Here is a 24,700-nt window from a genome sequence, read left to right on the forward strand (position 1 = left end):
GCACACTAAATGAACTTTCACCCTGCCTTATTGTTTTGATTAACAGGTTGTCTTTTCGCGTGAATTGAAGCAAGCACCTCGGGTGAAAAACCCCATAAAACAAGTGGCACTCATTGGGATTTACTGAAACGCGTACAGTCTGTGTTAATAATGACCGTGTCGACTTGATAGCGGCGCTGTTGTTGACAAAGATGCTTTTCTCTCAAAGATAAGCTAACGTTAGCTGTCTGATAGCGTATCTTTGGTAACAACATGACGGTGATGGGGAGCGGTGTGTAGGAGCGACCGACCACACATTGGATCGCCCCGATTTCCTGCTTGTCAATCACACATCTCCAGGATTATCATGTCTGTGTGTCTGGATACAGTCGACACGGCTTTCTAAACCAAAACAAACAAAACTGCCTTCATCTAACCAAGTTACCTGCATGTGGTCTTTAAAATTCAGCTATTGTGATACTGTGACTTTTTCAAATAACGTCTTAGCTACATTTTTCGGACCTCATGCCAATTCACTTACGATCTTCAGTAATTAAAGTCAATACGTGTTTGTAGTGTTGGGTATTTTCATCACTTTCTTTCAATGGGCGAAGAAAAGCCAGACACGCTTGACTTTGTGAAGGATTTCCAGGAGTATCTGAGCCAGCAGACCCAGCATGTCAACATGATATCAGGCTCTGTCAGCGGCGTCAAGGAGGCGGACGAGCTGCCACCAGGTAACCAGATATCTGTCTTTTATTGTTAACATTTTTGCAATATTCAGCAGTTGTGTCTGGATTTGGTGGTATTTGATACAGTTGTATCTAGACCAGCAGCTGACAGATGCACCTATACGTATTATGTGATATCTGACTTCAAATATCTAGTTAACAGGCATGGTCATCTACATATTCCTTCAATAAGTCTATGATAAATCGGTGTTTCAATGCATTAATGCACAAATGTTACTAAAGTATAATACGATATGTTATTTTACAACCAACAGGAGTGACAGCTGTAGGATTGAGTCTAAAGCAGTTATAGAGCTCATAAAAAAAAAAAGAATCCCATCCTAAATATTTTTTCAGTAGATAGTTGAATATAATTAGATTTTGTAAGGGGTGACATTTCATTTTTATAAAAGATCCTGTTTATGTGCTTGTGCAGACTGCGGTCAGAATGGACTGGATCACCCCTCAGTGGAAATGTCTCTGGAGGACAGCTCAGGGATCTTAGTGGATGGTTTTGAGAGGACCTATGATGGCAAGCTCAAGTGCCGCTACTGCAACTATGCTACCAGAGGCACAGCGAGACTCATTGAGCACATCCGAATTCACACAGGTAAGTGATGATACTTTAGTTTCAGGGAATGTCATTGACATTGTTTTGTTATTAAGTCTGTTTCTCTCTTTCAAACAGGAGAGAAACCTCATCGCTGCCATCTCTGCCCATTTGCTTCGGCCTATGAGCGCCACCTAGAGGCCCACATGCGATCTCACACGGGCGAGAAGCCTTATAAGTGTGAGCTGTGCTCTTTCCGCTGCAGTGACCGTAGCAACCTGTCGCACCATCGCCGTCGACGCCACAAACTGCTGCCAATGAAAGGTGCGCGCTCACTCTCCCACAAGAAGATGCTGAGTGTTTTACAGAAGAAAGCCAGCTCACTGGGCTATGGCCGCCGGCTCCTCATCAACTTCAGCCCCCCTTCTATGGTGGTGCACAAAGCTGACAATGTGAACGACTTCTCCCATGAGCTGCCCCACTTACGCCAAGAGTCGTATGATAATCAGGGTCGCACAATCGACGATGGGCACTCCACAAATCACCATCACCAAGACATGGTTATGGAAAACCCTCTGAATCAGCTGTCCACCCTGGCAGGCCAGTTGGCGAGTCTCCCTTCAGAGTCCCAGGCCCAGAATCAACCCCCCATGTCTCCAGGAGCAGAGTCTATCGTTGATGAGAAGCCTTTCCTCATCCAGCAGCCCCACCCTGCCACAGCTCCTTTAGCTGTCTCAGCCAGCATGGCCCACGCCTCCTGCTCGTCCCCAATCACCCCAGAGCCCAGGGGCCCCCCCCACATCACCTGCAGCCCTGGGAGGGGACCCTGCAGCGAGCACAGTGGGCGCACAAGTACCCCCAGTGTCTCCAACAGCCAACCCAGTACGCCGGCCCCAGGCCTGTCTGTCCCACTCCAGGACCTCCACATGCTGCATCACTGCCAGCACTGTGACATCTACTTTCCCGACAACATCCTCTATACTATCCACATGGGCTGCCACGGCTACGAGAAACCATTCCAGTGCAACATCTGCGGCCACAAGAGCAAGAGCAAGTATGACTTCGCCTGCCACTTTGCCCGCGGACAGCACAAGTGATGGAACAAAAAATAACTTTTATTGGACAGCCTTGTTTTATTAATTCCATAGTTATATTATTTATTGGTCTTTGACTTGGCCTTGATGTAGCCTAGCCTTTGAAAGTTGTACTTATAAAATGGCAACATTCAGAGGGTTTCATTTTGTATACCTGTAGGTGCCCATTCAAGTGTATTATGAGGGGATGATCAGTGTTTTCCACTGGTTGAGAATGTATTTGTAGTAAAGGAGGGATTTACATTTACACACTGTTGTAAATCAGAAAAAAAGATTCTCTATTTAGCTGAACCAATTCACCATATGTTATGTAATAGACAACCAAATTCCTAATACATGTGAAAAGAAATTGCCTTTTGAATTTTTAAAATGCATAACTCGTGTGACCTTAACCTTTCACATATGTAATTCCAATGCGATACCATGCAACACTATGGTAGCTGACAAAAAAAGCCTGATGAATTACCTTAGAAAAATGGTCAACATGTTCCAGGTTTGGGATTTAGAGTAAAATGGCTAAAACACGGACCGAATACAGGTGTGATCTTTTTGGTATAGGAAAAGATATCACACATGAAATTGGCTTCCACTTTTAACAGCATGTCCCTTTTTAGCTAAATACAAATACATTCTCAACCCTACTGGAGCTATTTCTAAAGGTTGATCGGATGTTATTGACACAGCAGTGAACCTGTTGGCCTTGAGTGATTTTACTAAAGCCTTGTTGAAATTATTTCATTATTTAGTGCATTACTTCTATTTCTTTGCAGTGCCTGACATAGTCACCTTAATTGGTCCAAGATACTGTATAGAGGACTGTTACTTCTTTACATATCCTGTTTCTACTTAACGTAAAGGGCCTGGAACCTTAGAAAAAAGTGTGGGCCTTTGTAATTATTTGTTGGTAGCCATGATTTGTTTTTGCCAAAATCCTGCTCCAAGATTGCTGCTAAAAAAACGTTGGAATATATTTATGGCATTCACAGTAAATGATGGCCAACGTTTGTAACTGTGGTTTGTGATCTGATTTGTCAAACTACATGTTGTAGACGTCGGGAGTTCCTTCACACAGTGCCCTTCCTTGACCAGCATCATGGTCACATCACTTGTTTTTGTTTAAATGGTTTTGTATATCTTTTTAATCACGTCCTGTCCCATTCTGATGTTTTGATATTGTATGAAGTCACTTTAATATCCAGTGTTTAGGACAGAATCACCAAGTCTTGTGTCTCATGTGAACACGTTTTCAGAATTGCCACGTAGCACAGGGGATGCCAAGTTTTAGCCTTTGTGATAAGACAAAGATTCCCCATCTATCATACGGATCCTTTAAAGTGCTTTTCTGAATATTTACTGAGTATTGTATTCTGAGTCGGTTGGTAGATGTTTAGTGTCGAAAAAAGCAAATGTTGCAGTGAAACTGCTACATCAGCAAGATTATTCTTTGTCTTGGGTACTGTTGTTTGTTGCTTAGCAACATGCGTGAAGAACATAGTTACTGTTTCTAGGACCACCTCCTTGTTGCCATGCTTACCAGTACTGGGAGCATCCTGTAATGACTGCCTTATGTTCTCTGTGTCGTAGGTTCATAGGTAACAGTGGATGTTGAGCCTGTTGGCGATCACTCTCCCCCTCTGGGATGGCAAATCATTTCATTGTGAGATGGATTAATCTTACTAATTTATAAGTAAAGTGTTTTCTAACTTACTGCACTGTGTCTTCTGTCATCCTTTTTCTCAAGTACGGAAATTAATAACAGTGATATTTTTATCATGGGTTTAGGATATTTAAAGTTCACTTGAGAGTATGTCATGATGAAATATACAAACACAGGTTGTCTTTTGATGATGCTTTTAATCAGTTAATGAAGAAAGGAAAGAAGCGCTGATTCATTGTCATAATGAACAGAAAGAACAGTGAAGATGATTGAAGCTGCAGAATCAAGTTAAGCCTTCTCCTGCTTAGGAGTCTCTTCCTCCTGTTTCTCTGGTTCTGTCAAAGAGAAAGTGACTTTTGTTTTATTGTACAGTTTTCTTCAGGTTATGACATCCCAACCAAAACCAAGTACAGATGACTACAGATCTTTGAGTTGGATGGGACCCAGGACCAGAGTTTGGCTGTCGTGTTTTGACCCCACGTCTCTGGCGGCACGGTTGTAGCATCCACGGCGGCAGCGGGAGTTGTTGTCAGAGGCGAGGCATATCAGGACCTTGCACTGGATGTACACCGACTCAGTGGCTCGCAGGAATTGGAAGGCCTGAAATCTGAAGCGGGCATAGGGATGGGTGCCACTGACGTAGGCATAGTAGGTGTTGTCCACAGGACAGCTAAAGGAGAAACAGACAGTGTTACTGGAGAATATTACTATGTCCGTTTATCACGAAAAGCTAGGTCCGGTAAGTATTTCTATATTTTAATACTTAACTGGTTAAAGAGAATATTAGATTCTATATAAAATAGACCAGTCACACAATTCAAAAATATTCCATTGCAAAAAAAGTCCTACATTCAGAATTGTACTTATGTTTACTGTTTGTATAAAAAATCTACTCATTATGCAAAAAATGGACATATCAAGTGTTACATGTTACAATATTTCTGTCAGAAATGTATAAGAAAAGTACATCAAAGAAAAATAATTTACTAATTGTGTTCAGTAACTTTCCATTACTGATGTTTGATTTACTTCAGTTGATTTTCAAATGTCACAAATCACACAGCTCTGCCTGTCCTTTGAACAAAATGCAGGTTTTACTCAATCTTCACTGAAACACAGCATACTGTCATCTCACCCGTTGCGGACCAGGTAGTGAGATCTGTTCTGGAGATCATGGGGCGATGGTGAGGTCACACAGGTGTCCAGATAGAGGACCAGGGAGCTGTCCCCCCTCCTCAGGTCCACTTGGACATATATGTACTGGTTGAGCGTCACCATGTATGGAACCTCCGTCACCTAAAAGTGTAAAAGCAAAACGTCAGATTTGTATCTAGGTATTTACAGAAGGAATTTCATTGTTTTTAACACACCTGATAGTAGAAGTTATAGGATGTGTAGAACTCCATGCTGGTATTGAATCTGCCTGTTCCGGTAATGCTGCTGTTATCATTGTGACGGACAACGTACATGATCTGGGACACTGAATCCGGCTCCATCCGGCAACCAACGTTCATCTTAAAGTGAGACTGGCGGGTGATCTCGCTAGAGCTGGAGGCGTAGGCTCGGAGAGAGTTGGTGTACACAATGCTGCCATTCTCAAACTGGTTAACAGAAGATATTAGAAAACAGTCTTCTAATTATGACAGTTATTTGAGTCAGAAAGTACTGTATGTTGTTAAGTTGTGTACCTTTCGAACGTTGCCACAGGTGTTAATGGGGAAGTTGAAGACCACCTGGTAACTGGAAACCTGGGGTCTGCAGTACTGGTCATTCAGATACAAACTATGGCCGTCGTAGCCGAGAGAGTTGAGGTAACTCCTCTCGATCACAATGTTCATGTTGTCTGAGGAACAGTCCACTCGACCTGACAAAAGAATCGTTTTCACAGGATATTTACGACAGTTTGAATTACTTTTAGAATAAAGGTTTAAGATTACACATGGTTGGTTTGTCCGCTGAAATATCTGTAATACAATTAACAGAATTAGTATGAACTTTTGTGCAGATGTTCATGATCCCAAGAGGCTGAACCTTCTGACTGCAGTGATCCCCTCATTCTTCCTGATGCGCCAGCATGAGGTTAACATTTTTTATTTAAAATAAAGTGCATTAACATACGGATTGCAATGAAAGTTGGTGCTTGTATTCATGTCCTCATCAATAAATATAATAACTTCCTTTACTTTCCATATAACACCATCCTCAGGTGTACATTTGATTTTTTCCCATTCTTTTTTGTTTGATAATACCTATAACTTCAGATTCACTTGTATGTTGTATCACCTTGTGTTGTTTTAAATAAAGATGGTAAACCTGGTATATATTATATACTATATCATGCCAAAACCTTGCCATCTTTGTCAATCTACAGGAAACATTTAACCCAAATATAATGTCATAATAAAACAAATTTAAAAAACTACCACAACAATACCTGAGCTTGGTGGCAGAGAGCTAATGAAGTCAGCATTGAACCCTCGACCAACCACAGAGCTATCAGTCTGGAAGAGCACCGTCATGTAGTTGGAGGTGGAGTAGAAAGTACTGTGTTGTACACCGTTGCACACTTTACCCAGAAATCTTGAGTCAACAGACGGCCCATCGTAGACGTTAATATAGTCACAGCCGCAGCAGTTCTCCAATCTGTTTTTAAGATGACAGCCACAAATTATTGGGAGCCAGAGCCTTTTCTTATCAAGCTCCACATTTGTGGAATCAGCTTCCAGTTTGTGTTCGGGCGGCAGACACCCTATCCGTTTTTAAGAGTGCGCTTAAGACCTTCCTTTTTGATAAAGCTTATAGTTAGGGCTGATTAGATTCAGCCCCTAGTTTTGCTGATATAGGCTTAGTTTGTCGGGGGACACCTTATTTCTTCCTTCTCTCTGTCTATACCTGTGTACTCTCATGTTCCGATTAACCCAGCTTCCCCAAATGTCTTTCTTTTTGGTGTCTATATATGCCGGGATCCGGAGTCATGGATGATCCTTTTGCTGTGGTCCTGTGTCCTGGATCGCGAGCCCTGGATCTTGAGTCGTGGCTGTGCCTGTTGCTGTGGTCTTGGATCATAAGTCCTGGATGGATATCCTCGTGGATTCATCTTATTATTATACACACATGCATTTCCAAACATTTGGACTACCTATGTTGCAAATGTATTATCTTTTCAATTTACACACGGCATCTATTGCACGTCTGTCCGTCCTGGGTGCGGGATCCCTCCTCTGTTGCTCTCCCTGAGGTTTCTCCCATGTTCCCCTTTAAACTGTGGGTTTTCTCTGGAAGTCTTTCCTTGTACGATGTGAGGGTCTAAGGAAAGAGGGTGTCGTATTGTCATACTGATATTCTGTACAAACTGTGAAGTCCACTGAGACAAATGTAACATGTGTGATATTGGGCTATATAAATAAACATTGATTGATTGATTGATTGATTGATTGATTGATTGATTGATTGATTGATATTGACTTGCATAATGAGTTGATGATAACACATTAAGTGCCAAATTTCCCACAAGTTAAAATATTCCTAAAACATTAAGGCTGCTAATATATACGAATCTTCTCCAAAAGGGAGTGTTTTCTTCACTCACTGCAGGTAGGCGAAAGACAGGAAGATTAGTTGGTCGGGTGCAGCACTGAGCTGCCACACACAGTAGGCATTATCGTGGTAGTTGTTGGGATGGTTGGGGCTGGAGAAGGAACCAGAGCCGTACAGAGAGCCTCCACAGGGCGATGCTGACCGTAAAGAACATAACATAAGTGTCATTGGGGTAAACTATACAGTACAAGAGGCTCATGTTGCACACTAAGGGTCCTACCTGTAGCTGGCATGTCAGTTGTGACTTGCCATTTTATTTTTTCCCATTCTTTTTTGTTTGATAATACCTATAACATCAGATTCACTTGTATGTTGTGTCACCTTGTGTTGTTTTAAATGAAGATGGTAAACCTGGTATATATACTAAATCATGCCAAAACCTTGCCATCTTTGTCAATCTACAGCAAACATTTAACCCAAATATAATGTCATAATAAAACACATTTTAAAAACTACCATAACAGTACCTGAGCTTGGTGGCAGAGAGCTAATGAAGTCAGCATTGAACCCTCGGCCAACCACAGAGCCATCAGTCTGGAAGAGCACCGTCATGTAGTTGGAGGTGGAGTAGAAAGTACTCTGTTGTAGACTGTCGTTGCACACTTTACCCAGAAGTCTTGAGTCAACAGACGGCCCATCGTAGACGTTAATATAGTCACAGCTGCAGCAGTTCTCCAATCTGTTTTTAAGATGACAGCCACAAATTATTGACTTGCATAATGAGTTGATGATAACACATTGAGTGCCAAATTTCCCACAAGTTAAAATATTCCTAAAACATTAAGGCTGCTAATATATACGAATGTTCTCCAAAAGGGAGTGTTTTCTTCACTCACTGCAGGTAGTCGAAGGAAAGGAAGATTAGTTGGTCGGGTGCAGCACTGAGCTGCCACACACAGTAGGCGTTATCGTGGTAGTTGTTGGGATGGTTGGGGCTGGAGAAGGAACCAGAGCCGTACAGAGAGCCTCCACAGGGCGATGCTGACCGTGAAGAACATAACATAAGTGTCATTGGAGAAAACTATGCAGTACAAGAGGCTCATGTTGCACACTAAGGGTCCTACCTGTAGCTGGCATGTCAGTTGTGACTTGGCAGTAGGCTGTTGACAAAAACAACGTGGGTTTCAGTTTTTGTGTGGAAACTGTGCCAATGTGTGGGACATGATACTTACAGTAGTAGTCATTGCAACAGTTCCAATTCCATTCACAAGAGCTTGAGCAGGAGCAGCTTCCCATTTCCCAGCCGCAGTTGTAACGACAAGAGGGCTGAGCTGTAGGAGAGACAGGGTGACGTTAACAGAACAGTATAAAGGAAATGTTACATATAAAGTAGCTGAAGGTAAATGGGTAAAAGTGAGTAAAGAGGCGGCAGTAGCTCAGTCTGTAGGGTCTGGAGTGTGGACTGGTAGCTGGAGATAATAACTTTTGTAATAAAAGGCTGTCTTTCTTTCTTTTTCTTTCTTAGTAGCTTGAAGAGTTGTACATACGTGTCACGTAAGGGTCCTGGGTAGTGCTTGCAGGGCAGTAATCTAGATAGAGAGAAAGAGAGAGAATAACAAGCTTTAATCTTTGTCTTACTGCATATTCATTAGAAAACACCAGTGTTGTAAACTGTAGTCCCATATCGTACTTAAATAAAGTAGAAATACGACAAGGAAGTTAAAGTCCTGCATATAAAATCTTACTTAAGTAAAAGTACAAAATCCAAAAATCCAAAAGTACCAAAAGTAAAAGTATTTACTGTGTGCATAAAAATACTCAATTGAAGGAAAAGTAAGGCAAGGCAAGGCAAGGCAAGTTTATTTATACAGTATAGCACCTTTCAACACAAGGCAATTCAAGGTGCTTTACAAAAATGAAAGATATTCAGACAAAGGCATTTAAAAACAGTAAAAGATAATAAAAGAAAGTACCAGCAACACAGACTTAAGTTAATACTTCATTGAATGTACTTTACACTTCTGGAATACACCTATATCTCTTAAACAAAAGGGGAAAAGTGTCATTCTCGGCACATCATTTCAGTTGGTTTTGACTGATTGATTGATTGATTGATTGATTGATTGATGATTGATTGATTGATTGATTGATTTCTCCTCAGCTGCTAAAGGTCGTTTACCCGTTGATTTGTTAGACTTGGCACTTACAGTTGTAGTCATGGCAACAGTTGCCATAGTATTGACAAGAGCTTGTGCAGGAACAGCTTCCCATGTCCCAGCCGCAGTTGTAACGACATGAGGACCGAGCTATGGGAAACAACATGTACTTTAAAGAGTGATAACTTGAACATTTTTTGAAATAAAACTACCTGAGTGAAATGAACAATACCTGTACGTGCTGCTGGTTCAGCTGTAGAAGAGCAGTAATCTGTAAAGCAGAAATATTAGATTGGTGGGTGTATCAGAATCAGATTCAGCTTTATTGGCCAATGTGTGTACAAGGAATTTGACTCCTCATTTCTGTTGCTATCAATGTGCAAACAAAGAAATGCAGGTCTTTGTTTTGCAGGTAAAACAAGAACAACAAATGTAAACAAGGTAAGTATAAACAGTTGAATATATATACAAAAATAAATATATTAATATAAAGTGTAGATATAAAAAATCACAGATGAAACGTTTTTTAGAGATAGGACAATGGTGCGATGGAGTAAACACATACACTTACACATACTTATCAACATAAACCCCTATTTGTTGTTTTCTCTTATAAAATATATCAATGATTGTTTTGCTGGTTCACCCAGTGATAGAAAAGTTATTTAGATCCTAACTCAAGCAAAAAGTACATGTATAACAAAATATAAAAAACCTATGTTATAAATAAAAGTTCCAATAAGGGGCTTACCATAATAGTCTGGACAGCAGTCCCCATTGGTTCCACAGCTTGAAGAGCAAGAGCAGTTTCCAACATGGTTGCCACAGCTGTTTAGGCAGGAATCTGCAGAAAGAGCAGACAGAACAATCACCATCACTGAAAACACACAGTTAGGCTCTCAACATAATGTTATGTTTCATTTTTTATATTTTGAAACCATAAGGGTCATAACATGTGATCTGTGTCGTTCTCCTATAGACAAAAACTAAACATTAAAAGTGCTTTCAGTTTGTAGCCTAGTTCATTCTTAAATGATTTGGAAAGCAACACTTTACTGCTTCATTAGTGCATCCTCCTTGTAAACAGTTACTTTTGTACCTGCAAGTTATTTAGAACTACATAATAAATCAGAACCATGATCTGACGTTATGCTGCTAATTTTGGTGGTAATCTTTTTACCTGTTTTAAAAAATATTATTATTTTTTTACCTGGAGAACCTGTTGCCAGATTCCTTTCCTCACTGTTTTGGAGCTGATCAGCACCTGATGAGAAAAACACACAAAGGAATGATTAACAACATCCATAAACCCTTAATCCAAAACCAAAGAGACACAAACAACAATAAGAAAATGGTGCACAATACCTTGCACTCCAAGTGAGGCAATCACGCTGCAAAGAACCACAAGAGTCCACATGGCGAATTCCTTTACCTTCCAACCTGCTTCACATGCTGAACACTGCAGCTTATATAGGCTGACTCCTTGACGTGGCACCCTTAAAATGTCTCAAACCACCAACATTGATACTGATTTATTACTCATTCATGGGAAAGACAGCACTTAGTTAACTATCATGAAGCGTACACAAAAAGATTGTTCACATTTGGTTTCAGGATGTGTTTAAGGATGTTTGCATTAGAAAATACCATTCAACTTCACAAGGGCCTTTGGGAACTTAAACATGGGCAGATAATAAAATATCAAGTATGATCTTACATGTGTAGCTAACATCTGAAGATGTGTCACTGAGTCTTGTAACTATACCACTCCTGCTGCATCAGTTGCATTGCTTTTACTGTAACTGGAGATGTTAAAACTTTTTTATAAAAATGATAGTAAAATACTGATGTTGTTTCAATTATGTTAAATCTTTACAGAAATGTATATTTGTCCTGTCCTTTACATGCACACATGTAACACAAGTAATTGAACTTTATCTACATATGTTTTCTGGCAAATCATTTCAGCAGAAGGCCTTAGCTGTACTAACCCTCCTGTTATCCTCAGATTTACTTTACACCCTTTATCCTCTGGCGTCAATTTGACCCCAGTAGTTTAAAACTCAACGATCATATTCCACATTTTAACCAAAATGTATGTCTCTGGTGCTTTAGGTGTCTTAGTTGACTACCTAAATAACCATTTAAATAAAAAACATTACCCCAACCTTCCCCCCTACAGACCCCTTTATATGTTTGTGTTATGTGTTATGTTTAACGTTGCTGCCTTCTTGGCCAGGTCAGCATTGAAAATGAGATTTTACCTCAATGCTTTTTTATCTGGTTAAATAAAGGTTAAATAAAATAAAATTATACATCCAGAATTCCTATTATGTGACTATAGAAAAATATATAAATCACCATAAAATCTCACTGATTGAAATAAAATGTTAAAGTCAGATCTTTTTGATGTTGTTAAAGGACCAATAACTAAAGCAGAGGGTAGTTTTGTTTTACAACGATACATTTGATTGTAATAGTCACCTCAATATCATCCTACACAATCAAGACAAATATGTTTAAAATGTTGACATTTTAATATGTTTTAAACTACTAAAAACAGCCTGTGTTCAAATTGACCCCAAGGAACACCGATTCGTACAAAGTGCATACAGGACATTTATAAAAGATCTTCATGTTCATTTTATGTTTACCCATTAGTCCGCACTAAATTAGGAAAAGTCATGAAATATTAAGCAAAAAAATATGTGAACCATTTTTTTAGATACGTTAAACATTGAAAGGGGTCAAATTAACCCCAATGACAACAGGAGGGTTAATAGCAAATGTTAATGAATGTTAATGAATTGGCAATTGTTAGCATGCTGACTTGCTGAACAAACATGGTGAAAAAAGTAAAAATACCTTTTATTTGCTGAAAGTCAACATTTTAAAATCATGTTGCATTTGTTTAATGCAACATTGTATTAATCTCTTATGGGTTGGATTGTATATATTATCCAATTATAAGGCATATCTAAATTACAAATGAAAATATGAAACATCTCATTTAGTTATATATTATATTTGTGGTTGTATAAATCAAATATTATAAATCACCTTTTAAAATGTACTGCCAATTCATACTTTGCTTTCATCCATGATCATCAATTTTATTCATCAAGTATAAACCTAAAAAAAAATTTTTTTAATGTGTTTATTTGGTAAATTGGTAATATTGGACTTAATATTTGTATCAATGAGTTGCTACACAAAAACACACTGTATGGTGAACGTGCAACATAGCGATGTGTCATTGGTTGAAACGAGGACAGAAGAAGAAGAAGCATGAATGTTCTTTATCAGTTTTACATTGTGAACAGTTAGTTGAGTGACCTTGAATACCTTTCTGTCAAATTGTCAGCTTACAAGAAAGTCGTTGATTTTTGCTTTATAGACTCCTAACTTCCTGTTATAATAATTTACAATGTATAAAAAGAAAAAAAACAAAAAAACGTATTTTGACAATCTTGACAAAAAAAAGGTGTATCATCAGCAGAATTGTTGTGGGTGACTCGGGGTCAAATGTGGCCCAATCAAAATTCATCTTTAACTTTAGACACCCCACCCCCACCCCCTTCATCCACTGTAACAATAATTTAAAACTTTTTTGGGGAAGATTGTATTCTAATATTAGTCTATTATAGTCGTAAGATAACGTAATTATCCACTGTCTTCACCATAGGAAATATAATGAGTGAATTGAATCACACGTTTTACTTAAATATGTGGTGTAATGTTTTTTGGGGCCATCAAATATATTTACAACAGGATTGTACGGTTATGAATGCATTATAAGTTAGTTATGATGTAGTTAAAATAATATTGGATGATAGTCATTCTTTTTGAGTGTTTTGGACTGAGATAAATCATGGGTCAAAATGTTCCAGCGAACACCATGGACGGTAACAGCTTTTGAACACAACACAAGGGTTAATAAACATGTTTATCAGCCTCTAAAGAACCTCTGAGAGGTGCTTTCACTTTTACGAGAACTTGTTGGGCTTATTATCTTTAGAACTTACAACAGCTTCAGACGATAAATAGACACAGTACTTTTTTATTTGTACATTTGCATCAAATCCGATGTGTTCTCTCAGTTGCAGATGCTTATTAAGTATAACAAATGCCTATAAAATGTGTCATGATTCGTAGAAGTCATGACAGCAGGGCCCCTGACTCAATGCTGCTTTGGTTAATCAGACAGTAACCAGAGTGGGAGCAGCGAGGCTGGCCTGTGTTGAATTGAGGGAACCAAGCCGCCTGGACCTCATTCAGCACCTCGCTCAGCAGCAGCAGACACACTCGGTAAGAGCAAGCTTTGATTTGATCTCATTTGTTTGAATATCCAAACCCTTCAGAGATGAAGGGCAATGTTTGGAAATCTATAACTGATTTGACTAATCCAATTATGTTCCACAAAACCAAAATATAATGTTCTAAAAAGGCTTTGTCCAACTCTCTTGGACAAAACGTTTTATTCAATGAGTTGCTTAAGTTCATAACAAAAAAGAAGTGCATCTCATTTCCATAGAGTTGCTTCTTGAAGGTTATAATGAATCACATCGCATGAAATAATGTGGTCAAAAATTCTGAATTTGGCAGAAAACATGAAGGCATGTTGTCATTAATGTTGTTTATAAGAACATTTGAGTGTAATGGTTATATTGATTAGAGACCAAGGCCGTGGCCTGTGGTACATTTCCTAATAGTGGAAAATAGGGTTTGCCTGACATAGTCACCTTAATTGGTCCAAGATATAAAGGACTTACTTCTTTACATTTAATAGATATTATTACAATATCCTGTTTCTACTTAATGTAAAGGGCCTGGAACCTCAGAAAAAAGTTTGGGCCTTTGTAGTTTTTTTTTGGTACCCATGATTTTTTTTTTGCCAAAATCCTGCTCCAAGATTGCTGCTAAGAAACTTTGGAATATATGTATGGCATTCACAGTAAATGATGGCCGACGTTTGTAACTGTGGTATGTGGTTTGAGTTGTCAAACTACATTTTGTAGATGTTGGGAGTTCCATCACACAGTGCCCTTCCTTGACCAGCATCATGGTCACATCACTTGTTTTTGTTTAAATGGTTTTGTATATCTTTTTAATCACGTCCTGTCCCATTCTGATGTTTTGATATTGTATGAAGTCACTTTAATATCCAGTGTTTAGGACAGAATCACCAAGTCTTGTGTCTCATGTGAACACGTTTTCAGAATTGCCACGTAGCACAGGGGATGCCAAGTTTTAGCCTTTGTGATAAGACAAAGATTCCCCATCTATCATACGCATCCTTTAAAGTGCTTTTCTGAATATTTACTGAGTATTGAATTCTGAGTCGGTTGGTAGATGTTTAGTGTCCAAAAAAGCAAATGTTGCAGTGAAACTGCTACATCAGCAAGATTATTCTTTGTCTTGGGTACTGTTGTTTGTTGCTTAGCAACATGCGTGAAGAACATAGTTACTGTTTCTAGGACCACCTCCTTGTTGCCATGCTTACCAGTACTGGGAGCATCCAGTAATGACTGCCTTATGTTCTCTGTGTCGTAGGTTCATTGGTAACAGTGGATGTTGAGCCTTTTGGCGATCACTCTCCCCCTCTGGGATGGCAAATCATTTCATTGTGAGATGGATTAATCTTACTCATTTATAAGTAAAGTGTTTTCTAACTTACTGCACTGTGTCTTCTGTCATCCTTTTTCTTCATCTTATTTGTGTTCAAGTACGGAAATTAATAACAGTGATATTTTTATCATGGGTTTAAAATATTTAAAGTTCACTTGAGAGTATGTCATGATGAAATATACAAACACAGGTTGTCTTTTGATGATGCTTTTAATCAGTTAATGAAGAAAGGAAAGAAGTGCTGATTCATTGTCATAATGAACAGAAAGAACAGTGAAGATGATTGAAGCTGCAGAATCAAGTTAAGCCTTCTCCTGCTTAGGAGTCTCTTCCTCCTGTTTCTCTGGTTCTGTCAAAGAGAAAGTGACTTGTGTTTTATTGTACAGTTTTCTTCAGGTTATGACATCCCAACCAAAAGCAAGTACAGATGATTACAGACCTTTGAGTTGGATGGGACCCAGGACCAGAGTTTGGCTGTCGTGTTTTGACCCCACGTCTCTGGCGGCACGGTTGTAGCATCCACGGCGGCAGCGGGAGTTGTTGTCAGAGGCGAGGCATATCAGGACCTTGCACTGGATGTACACCGACTCTGTGGCTCGCAGGAATTGGAAGGCCTGAAATCTGAAGCGGGCATAGGGATGGGTGCCACTGACGTAGGCGTAGTAGGTGTTGTCCACAGGACAGCTAAAGCAGAAACAGACAGTGTTACTGGAAAATATTACTATGTCCGGTTATCAGAAAAAGCTAGGTCCGGTAAGTATTTCTGTATTTTAACACTTAACTGGTTAAAGAAAATATGTTTATTTACTTTCTATATAAAATAGACCAGTCACACAATTCAAAAATATTCCATTGCAAGAAAAGTCCTACATTCAGAATTGTACTTGTGTTTATAAAAATGTACTAATTCTGCAAAAAATTGACATGTCAAGTGTTACATGTTACTATATTTCTGTCAGAAATGTATAAGAAAAGTATGTCAAAGAACAATAATTTACTAAATATGTTCAGTAACTTTCCATTACTGATGTTTGATGTACTTCACTTGATTTTCAAATGTCACAAATCACACAGCTCTGCCTGTCCTTTGAACAAAATGCAGGTTTTACTCAATCTTCACTGAAACACAGCATATTGTCATCTCACCCGTTGCGGACCAGGTAGTGAGATCTGTTCTGGAAATCATGGGGCGATGGTGAGGTCACACAGGTGTCCAGATAGAGGACCAGGGATCTGTCCCCCCTCCTCAGGTCCACTTGGACAAACATGTACTGGTTGAGCGTCACTATGTATGGAACCCCCGTCACCTAAAAGTGTAAAAGCAAAACGTCAGATTTGTATCTAGGTATTTACAGAAGGAATTGCATTTTTTTTAACACACCTGATAGTAGAAGTTATAGGATGTGTAGAACTCCATGCTGGTATTGAATCTGCCTGTTCCGGTAATGCTGCTGTTATCATTGTGACGGACAACGTACATGATCTGGGACACTGAATCCGGCTCCATCCGACAGGCCACGTTCATCTTAAAGTGAGACTTGCGGGTGATCTCGCTAGAGTTGGAGGCGTAGGCTCGGAGAGAGTTGGTGTACACAATGCTGCCATTCTCAAACTGGTTAACAGAAGATATTGGAAAAGAGCCTCTAATTATGACAGTTATCTGAGTCAGGAAGTACTGTATGTTGTTAATTTTTAAGTAAGCAACTTAGCCTAAGTTGTGTACCTTTCGAACATTGCCACAGGTGTTAATGGGGAAGTTGAAGACCACCTGGTAACTGGAAACCTGGGGTCTGCAGTACTGGTCATTCAGATACAAACTATGGCCGTCGTAGCCGAGAGAGTTGAGGTAACTCCTCTCAATCACAATGTTCATGTTGTCTGAGGAACAGTCCACTCGACCTGACAAAAGAATCGTTTTCACAGGATATTTACGACAGTTTGAATTACTTTTAGAATAAAGGTTTAAGATTACACATGGTTGGTTTGTCCGCTGAAATATCTGTAATACAATTAACAGGATTAGTATGAACTTTTGTGCAGAAGTTCATGATCCCCAGAGGTTGAACCTTCTGACTGCAGTGATCCCCTCGTTCTTCTTGAGGTTCACATTTGTGGTTTAAAATAAAATGCATTAATATATACTGCACGGATTGCAATGAAAGTTGGTGCTTGTATTCATGTCCCCATCAAGATTAAATATAATAACTTTGGTCCTTTACTTTCCATATAGCGCCATCCTCAGGTGTACATTTTATTTTTTCCCATTCCTTTTTATTTGATAAAATACTGGTAATGACCTTAACATCAGATTCACTTGTATGTTGTATCACCTTGTGTTGTTTTAAATGAAGATGGTAAACCTGGTATATATTATATACTATATCATGCCAAAACCTTGCCATCTTTGTCAATCTACAGGAAACATTTAACCCAAATATAATGTCATAATACATTTTCTTTTAAAAACGACCATTACAGTACCTGAGCTTGCCGGCAGAGAGCTAATGAAGTCAGCATTGAACCCTCGACCAACCACAGAGCTATCAGTCCGGAAGAGCACCGTCATGTAGTTGGAGGTGGAGTGGAAAGTTCTCTGTTGTACACCGTTGCACACTTTACCCAGAAGTCTTGAGTTAACAGAAGGCCCATCGTAGACGTTAATATAGTCACAGCCGCAGCAGTTCTCCAATCTGTTTTTAAGATGACAGCCACAGATTATTGACTTGCATAATGAGTTGATGATAACACATTGAGTGCCAAATTCCCCACAAGTTAAATTAAGACAGAAAAGCTGCTAATATATACAAATGTTCTCCAAAAGGAAGTGTTTTCTTCACTCACTGCAGGTAGTCGAAGGACAGGAAGATTAGTTGGTTGGGTGCAGCACTGAGCTGCCACACACAGTAGGCGTTATCGTGGTAGTTGTTGGGATGGTTGGGGCTGGAGAAGGAACCAGAGCCGTACAGAGAGCCTCCACAGGGCGATGCTGACCGTGAAGAACATAACATAAGTGTCAATGGAGTAAACTATGCAGTACAAGAGGCTCATGTTGCACACTAAGGGTCCTACCTGTAGCTGGCATGTCAGTTGTGACTTGGCAGTAGGCTGTTGACAAAAACAACGTGGGTTTCAGTTTTTGCGTGGAAACTGTGCCAATTGTGTGGGACATGATACTTACAGTAGTAGTCATTACAACAGTTTCCATTGTATTGACAAGAGCTTGAGCAGGAGCAGCTTCCCATGTGTCGGCCACAGTTGTAACGACAGGAGGGCTGACCTTAGAGACACAGGGGAGTAATAAAACATATCAAAATATGTCTCCTGTAAACAGAATAAATGTTGTGCTTGTTTATTCCCATACTCCATAGGTTGTTGAGAAGTAGTCATACCTGTTGTGGGTGTGACAGTTGTAGTCATGTAGCAGTATGCTAGATGACAAAGAGAGGATAACATCATTATAATCTTTTAAACCTTACAGTATAATACACCTGTTGTTTATTCTGCAAGTGTGAACATAAAATATGTTTTTGATCCAGTCAGCCAGAACTGATTTTAAGCAAACCAGTCATGAGGAAATGACAAAATGATATTCTACTTATATGATCTGTAGGTTATATTTCAACATCACACTGTGATAGATAGCGTCTTGGTTAAGATATATTTTGTAAGTGGAGATTATTGTCAGGTTTCTGTATGGACAGGCTAAAAGGGTCATGTTCATGCTCTTGAGACTTTGAACACCAATAACTAATACTTCTGTTTTGTTGTTGAGTTTCAGGGTCATTGTTTTAGTCAGGGTTATATTCAAAGAGTGGTAAAGGTGCAAGTATACTCAATCAGAAAGGCTTGTCGGGTGGTGGAATAGCTGTAGAAACCAAATCATTTAAATTGTGTTTTAGTACTTTCAAATCAATTTATACAGTTTTTATCTTCCTTCAGCTTCTTGTTTTGCTTAGAGTACAGAAAGATCCCCCATTGTGTCCTACCCCAACATCCTGTTACTACAGGTAACACATCATATTAAAAGGAAATTATGCAAGTTTGTGATAAGATATAAGATTTATATGGAAACTTGGGATGACAATTCAGTAGCTTTGTGAATCTTGGCACTTACAATAGTAGTCATTACAGCAGTTTCCATTGTATTGACAAGAGCTTGAGCAGGAGCAGCTTCCCATGTGTCGGCCACAGTTGTAACGACAGGAGGGTTGAGCTGTAGGAGAGACAGGGGAGTATTAAAACATATCAGTAATCTCTCCTGTAAACGGAATAAATGATAGGCTTGTTTTTTCCCACATACTCTGAAAAATGTTCATACCTGAGGGTGTTGTACCAGGTGCAAGGCATTGTGCTACATGACAAAGAGAGTACACAATTAATACAATCTTTTAAATCACAATTAATTGCTTTTGGTCACCAACATGGTGAGATAGCACATCATACCAGCTTTTTTTGTTTTCAGCGTAGTTAGGCATTAAAGAAGATATACAGAAGGGACATGCCAAAACAGAAAAAACAGGAGCTGAGGAGACATTAATCACATGAAACATAAATGTCTGGAAAACTGTGAATCTATAATCGTTGACAGTAGGTACATCTGCAATAAATTATTACGCTTTGCTCTTCTTTAACTATTATCTCTTTGGTTGAGAGTTCATAAAGATCTCCAACAGGTAACATCCTGTTCCAATGGGAAATACAGTACATCCTATTGAGAGGAAACAAATGATTACACCACTTCAAAGTCATTTTCATGATAATAATTCAGTAAATACAGAAGATGATGCAACATGCTTTTCTGCAGAAATGGTTATCGTAGCGTACAGAGACTTCCCCGAGCATCTTTGTGGTAAATTATACTTACAGTTGTAATCATAACAACAGTTTCCTTGGCCTCGACAAGAGGATGCGCAGGAGCAGGTTGTCAGGTAGTAGCCACAGTAGTTACGACATGATTCCCGACCTTATAGAGAGTATTTCAACGTATCAGTAACTGATAATAAATATTTACTATTTCAAATGTAGGTTGTTGAGAGCGTTTTATACCTGTTGTGGTCCGTGTAGGTGCTACTGTAGTTTGTGGGCAGATGGCTACACAAAAAAGACAGTAAAGTGATTACAATCGTTCACACCTCTAATCATTCTTAAAATAATAATATGTATTTACACACACATACATAAGAACATGCATACATATGCACGCATACAATAAATACAATTTACAATATAGGGGAAAAAAATGGAATTTAGAAATCATTGAGTCTATCGCTTAATAAATACATTCATTAAAATGGGAATAAATAAATATGTGTTGAAGTGCACTGCAGTTTCAAATTGTCTGTAACTGTATGGTTTGTTGTGCTAGACAGTTTTTAGACAGTAATCAGTTCTCCTATGGCTCTCATGTAAATACGGTATTTGATTCTGTTTGTACGAGACTTGATGGACCTGTAGGATAGGATCTACCGGAGGGCAGAAGAGCTAGATGCTACAGGTCCATCCAATCCCAAACAAACAGACTCAAAAACAACTCAACAAAACATTGTATCCCAACATGTCTGTATATGAACAGACCTCGCTCACTGAGAGAGGGATGCAGATCCTGCTCTGATTTGTGAGTCTTGGCACTTACAGTAATAGTCGTAGCAGCAGTTTCCATAGTATTGACAAGAGCTTGAGCAGGAGCAGCTTCCCATGTAATTGCCACAGTTGTAACGACAGGAGGGCCGAGCTTAGAGACACAGGGGAAGTGATAAAACATATCAGTAATATCTGCTGTAAACAGAATAAATTATAGGCTTGTTTTTTCCCGCATACTGTATAGGTTTCAGGAATGTTTTCATACCTGAGGGTGTTGTAGCAGGGTAGAGAGTATTTCAACGTATCAGTAATTGATAATAAATATTTACTATTTCAAATGTAGGTTGTTGAGAGCGTTTTATACCTGTTGGGGTCCGTGTAGGTGCTACTGTAGTTGGCAGGCAGGTGGCTACACAAAAAAGACAACAAAGTGATTACAATCGTTCACACTTCTAATCATTCTTAAAATAATAATATGTATTTACACATACATACATTTATGTAAATATACATACATACGCAAGCATATGTAGGCATACGCACGCATACGCTCGCATACAATAAATACAATTTTCTATACAGGAAAAAACACAGGTATTGAGATTTTGCAATCATTGAGTCTATCACTTAATAAATTCATTAACATGGGAATAAATAAATATGTGTTGAAGTGCACTGCAGTTCCAAAATAAATACGGTACTTGATTCTGTTTATACGAGACTTGATGGACCTGTAGGATCTACAGCAGAAGAGCTAGATGCTACAGGTCCATCAAATCCCAAACACACTCAAAAACAACTCAACAAAACATTGTATCCCAACATGTCTGTATATAAACAGACCTCCCTCACTGAGAGAGGGATGCAGATCCTGCTCTGATTTGTGAGTCTTGGCACTTACAGTAATAGTCGTAGCAGCAGTTTCCATAGTTTTGACAAGAGCTTGAGCAGGAGCAGCTTCCCATGTAATTGCCACAGTTGTTATAACACGAGGGCCGAGCTGTAGGAGAGACAGGGTGACGTTAACAGAACAGTATAAAGGAAATGTTACATATAAAGTAGCTGAAGGTAAATGGGTAAAAGTGAGTAAAGAGGCGGCAGTAGCTCAGTCTGTAGGGTCTGGAGTGTGGACTGGTAGCTGGAGATAATAACTTTTGTAATAAAAGGCTGTCTTTCTTTCTTTTTCTTTCTTAGTAGCTTGAAGAGTTGTACATACGTGTCACGTAAGGGCCCTGGGTAGTGCTTGCAGGGCAGTAATCTAGATAGAGAGAAAGAGAGAGAATAACAAACTTTAATCTTTGTCTTACTGCATATGCATTAGAAAACACCAGTGTTGTAAGAAGTAGTCATATATCGTACAGTAGAAATACTACAGTGAAGTTGAAGTCCTGAAAAATAAAATCTTACTTAAGTAAAAGTACAAAATCCAAAAGTACCAAAAGTAAAAGTATTTACTGTGTGTAATAGTGCCCCGAATCATATATATTAAATTACTGGATTATTTGTGTTAATGCATTTACGTGTTAATCACAGCCGTTAAAGTGGAGCTACTTTCAGTTATTCTACTGTTGGATATATGAACATAATTATATATCATTTTTATATATTAGTTTATTTAAAGTTTGTTTTAGCTAATAATCTGAATCTGAAAAGTAACTGATTTTGTCTAAATATATGTGATGGAGTAAAAAAGTATAATATTAACTCCCAAATCGTAGTGGAGTAGAAGTATAAAGCAGCATATTATAACAATACTCAATTGAAGTAAAAGTAGCCGACTTAAGTCAATACTTGATTGAATGTACTTTACATTTCTGGAATACACCTATAGCTCTTAAACAAAAGGGGAAATGTGTCATTCTCTGCACATCATTTCAGTGGGTTTGACAGAGTGATTTCTCCTCGTCTGCTAAAGGTCGTTTACCCGTTGATTTGTTAGACTTGGCACTTACAGTTGTAGTCATGGCAACAGTTGCCATAGTATTGACAAGAGCTTGCGCAGGAACAGCTTCCCATATTCAAGCCGCAGTTGTAACGACATGAGGACCAAGCTATGGGAGACAACATGTACTTTAAAGAGTGATAACTTGACTTTTTTTAAAAAAATAAAACGTTACCTGAGTGAAATGAACAATACCTGTACCTGCTGGTTCAGCTGTAGAAGAGCAGTAATCTGTAAAGCAGAAATATTAGATTGGTGGGTGTATCAGAATCAGATTCAGCTTTATTGGCCAATGTGTGTACAAGGAATTTGACTCCTCATTTCTGTTGCTATCAATGTGCAAACAAAGAAATACAGGTCTTTGTTCTGCAGGTAAAACAAGGACAACAAATATATACAAGGTAAGTATAAACAGTTTACTATATGTTCACACATACATATATTAATATAAAGTGTATATATTAAAAATCACAAATGAAACGTTTTGTAGAGATAGGACAATGGTGCGATAGAGTAAACACATACACTTATATATACTTATGAACCTAAACCCCTATTTGTTGTTTTCTCTTATTAAATATATCAATGATTGTTTTGCTGGTTCACCCAGTGATAGAAAAGGTATTTAGATCCTAACTCAAGCTCAAACTCAAAAAATAAATAAACCTATGTTATAAATAAAAGTTCCAATAAGGGGCTTACCATAATAGTCTGGACAGCAGTCCCCATTGGTTACACAGCTTGAAGAGCAAGAGCAGTTTCCAACATTGTTACCACAGCTGTTTAGGCAGGAATCTGCAGAAAGAGCAGACAGAACAATCACCATCACTGAAAACACACAGTTAGGCTCTCAACATAATGTTATGTTTCATTTTTTACATTTTGGAACCATAAGGGTCATAACATGTGATCTGTGTCGTTCTCCTACAGACAAAAACTAAACATTAAAAATGCTTTCAGTTTGTAGCCTAGTTAATTCTTAAATGATTTGGAAAGCAACACTTTGCTGCTTCATTAGTGCATGCTCCTTGTAAACAGTTACTTTTGTACCTGCAAGTTATTTAGAACTACATAATAAATCAGTTATTTGTTAGGTATAAATCAGAACCATGATTATGCTGCTTATTTTGGTGGTAACCTTTTTACCAGTTTTAAATTATTGATTTGATTTTTTTACCTGGAGAACCTGTTGCCAGATTCCTTTCCTCACTGTTTTGGAGCTGATCAGCACCTGATGAGAAAAACACACGAAGAAATGATTAACAACATCCATAAACCCTTAATCCAAAACCAAAGAGACACAAACAACAATAAGAAAATGGTGCACAATACCTTGCACTCCAAGTGAGGCAATCACGCTGCAAAGAACCACAAGAGTCCACATGGCGAATTCCTTTACCTTCCAACCTGCTTCACATGCTGAACACTGCAGCTTATATAGGCTGACTCCTTGACGTGGCACCCATAAAATGTCTCAAACCACCAACATTGATACTGATTTATTACTCATTCATGGGAAAGACAGCACTTGGTTAACTATAATGAAGTGTACACACAAAGATTGTTCACATTTGGTTTCAGGATGTGTTTAAGGATGTTTGCATTGGAAAAACTAAGCACTTATATTTTAACAAAGCACTTATATTCCAACAATGCACTGGCTTATCTAAAGCCAGTTGAGTAGCACTTAAAATGTTTTGGTTCTATGAAGCCTGATCTACTTATATGATTCTGTTTTCTTCAAGTTTGTATCTTCTTGGTCGAGTGCACTTATTGTAAGTCGCTTTGGATAAAAGTGTCAGCTAAATGCAATGTAATGTAAAAATACCTTTCAACTTCACAAGGG

At 38.7% G+C, this 24,700-nt stretch overlaps 2 protein-coding genes across 2 annotated transcripts; one reads left to right on the forward strand and one right to left on the reverse strand.

Annotated features, from left to right (window-relative positions):
- Positions 1-16: 16 nt before the first annotated feature.
- ikzf5 (IKAROS family zinc finger 5) lies at positions 17-4,061 on the forward strand. The gene is made up of 3 exons (XM_079689784.1): positions 17-716; positions 1,147-1,320; positions 1,399-4,061. The coding sequence occupies exons 1-3, from the start codon at positions 584-586 to the stop codon at positions 2,355-2,357; spliced, it is 1,266 nt and encodes a 421-aa protein (XP_079545910.1). The 5' UTR covers positions 17-583; the 3' UTR covers positions 2,358-4,061.
- A 345-nt stretch (positions 4,062-4,406) lies between these two features.
- LOC307044651 (uncharacterized protein) lies at positions 4,407-24,296 on the reverse strand. Its single transcript, XM_079689962.1, has 38 exons — positions 24,187-24,296; positions 24,032-24,085; positions 23,557-23,649; positions 23,050-23,085; positions 22,865-22,963; positions 22,129-22,170; positions 21,814-21,912; positions 21,277-21,321; positions 20,965-21,063; positions 20,379-20,423; positions 20,197-20,295; positions 19,651-19,683; positions 19,447-19,545; positions 18,722-18,760; positions 18,511-18,609; positions 18,402-18,437; positions 18,174-18,318; positions 17,814-18,022; positions 17,056-17,231; positions 16,714-16,944; positions 16,479-16,639; positions 15,772-16,016; positions 11,070-11,186; positions 10,915-10,968; positions 10,456-10,548; positions 9,937-9,975; positions 9,756-9,854; positions 9,096-9,137; positions 8,781-8,879; positions 8,673-8,708; positions 8,445-8,589; positions 8,076-8,287; positions 7,601-7,745; positions 6,446-6,654; positions 5,700-5,875; positions 5,382-5,612; positions 5,147-5,307; positions 4,407-4,681 (listed from the first exon to the last, which is right to left on the reverse strand). The coding sequence occupies exons 1-38, from the start codon at positions 24,236-24,238 to the stop codon at positions 4,429-4,431; spliced, it is 4,347 nt and encodes a 1,448-aa protein (XP_079546088.1). The 5' UTR covers positions 24,239-24,296; the 3' UTR covers positions 4,407-4,428.
- Between the last annotated feature and the right edge of the window lie 404 nt (positions 24,297-24,700).

This window comes from Notothenia rossii (genome assembly GCF_949606895.1).
Source record: "Notothenia rossii genome assembly, chromosome: 6".
Lineage (NCBI taxonomy): Eukaryota > Metazoa > Chordata > Actinopteri > Perciformes > Nototheniidae > Notothenia > Notothenia rossii.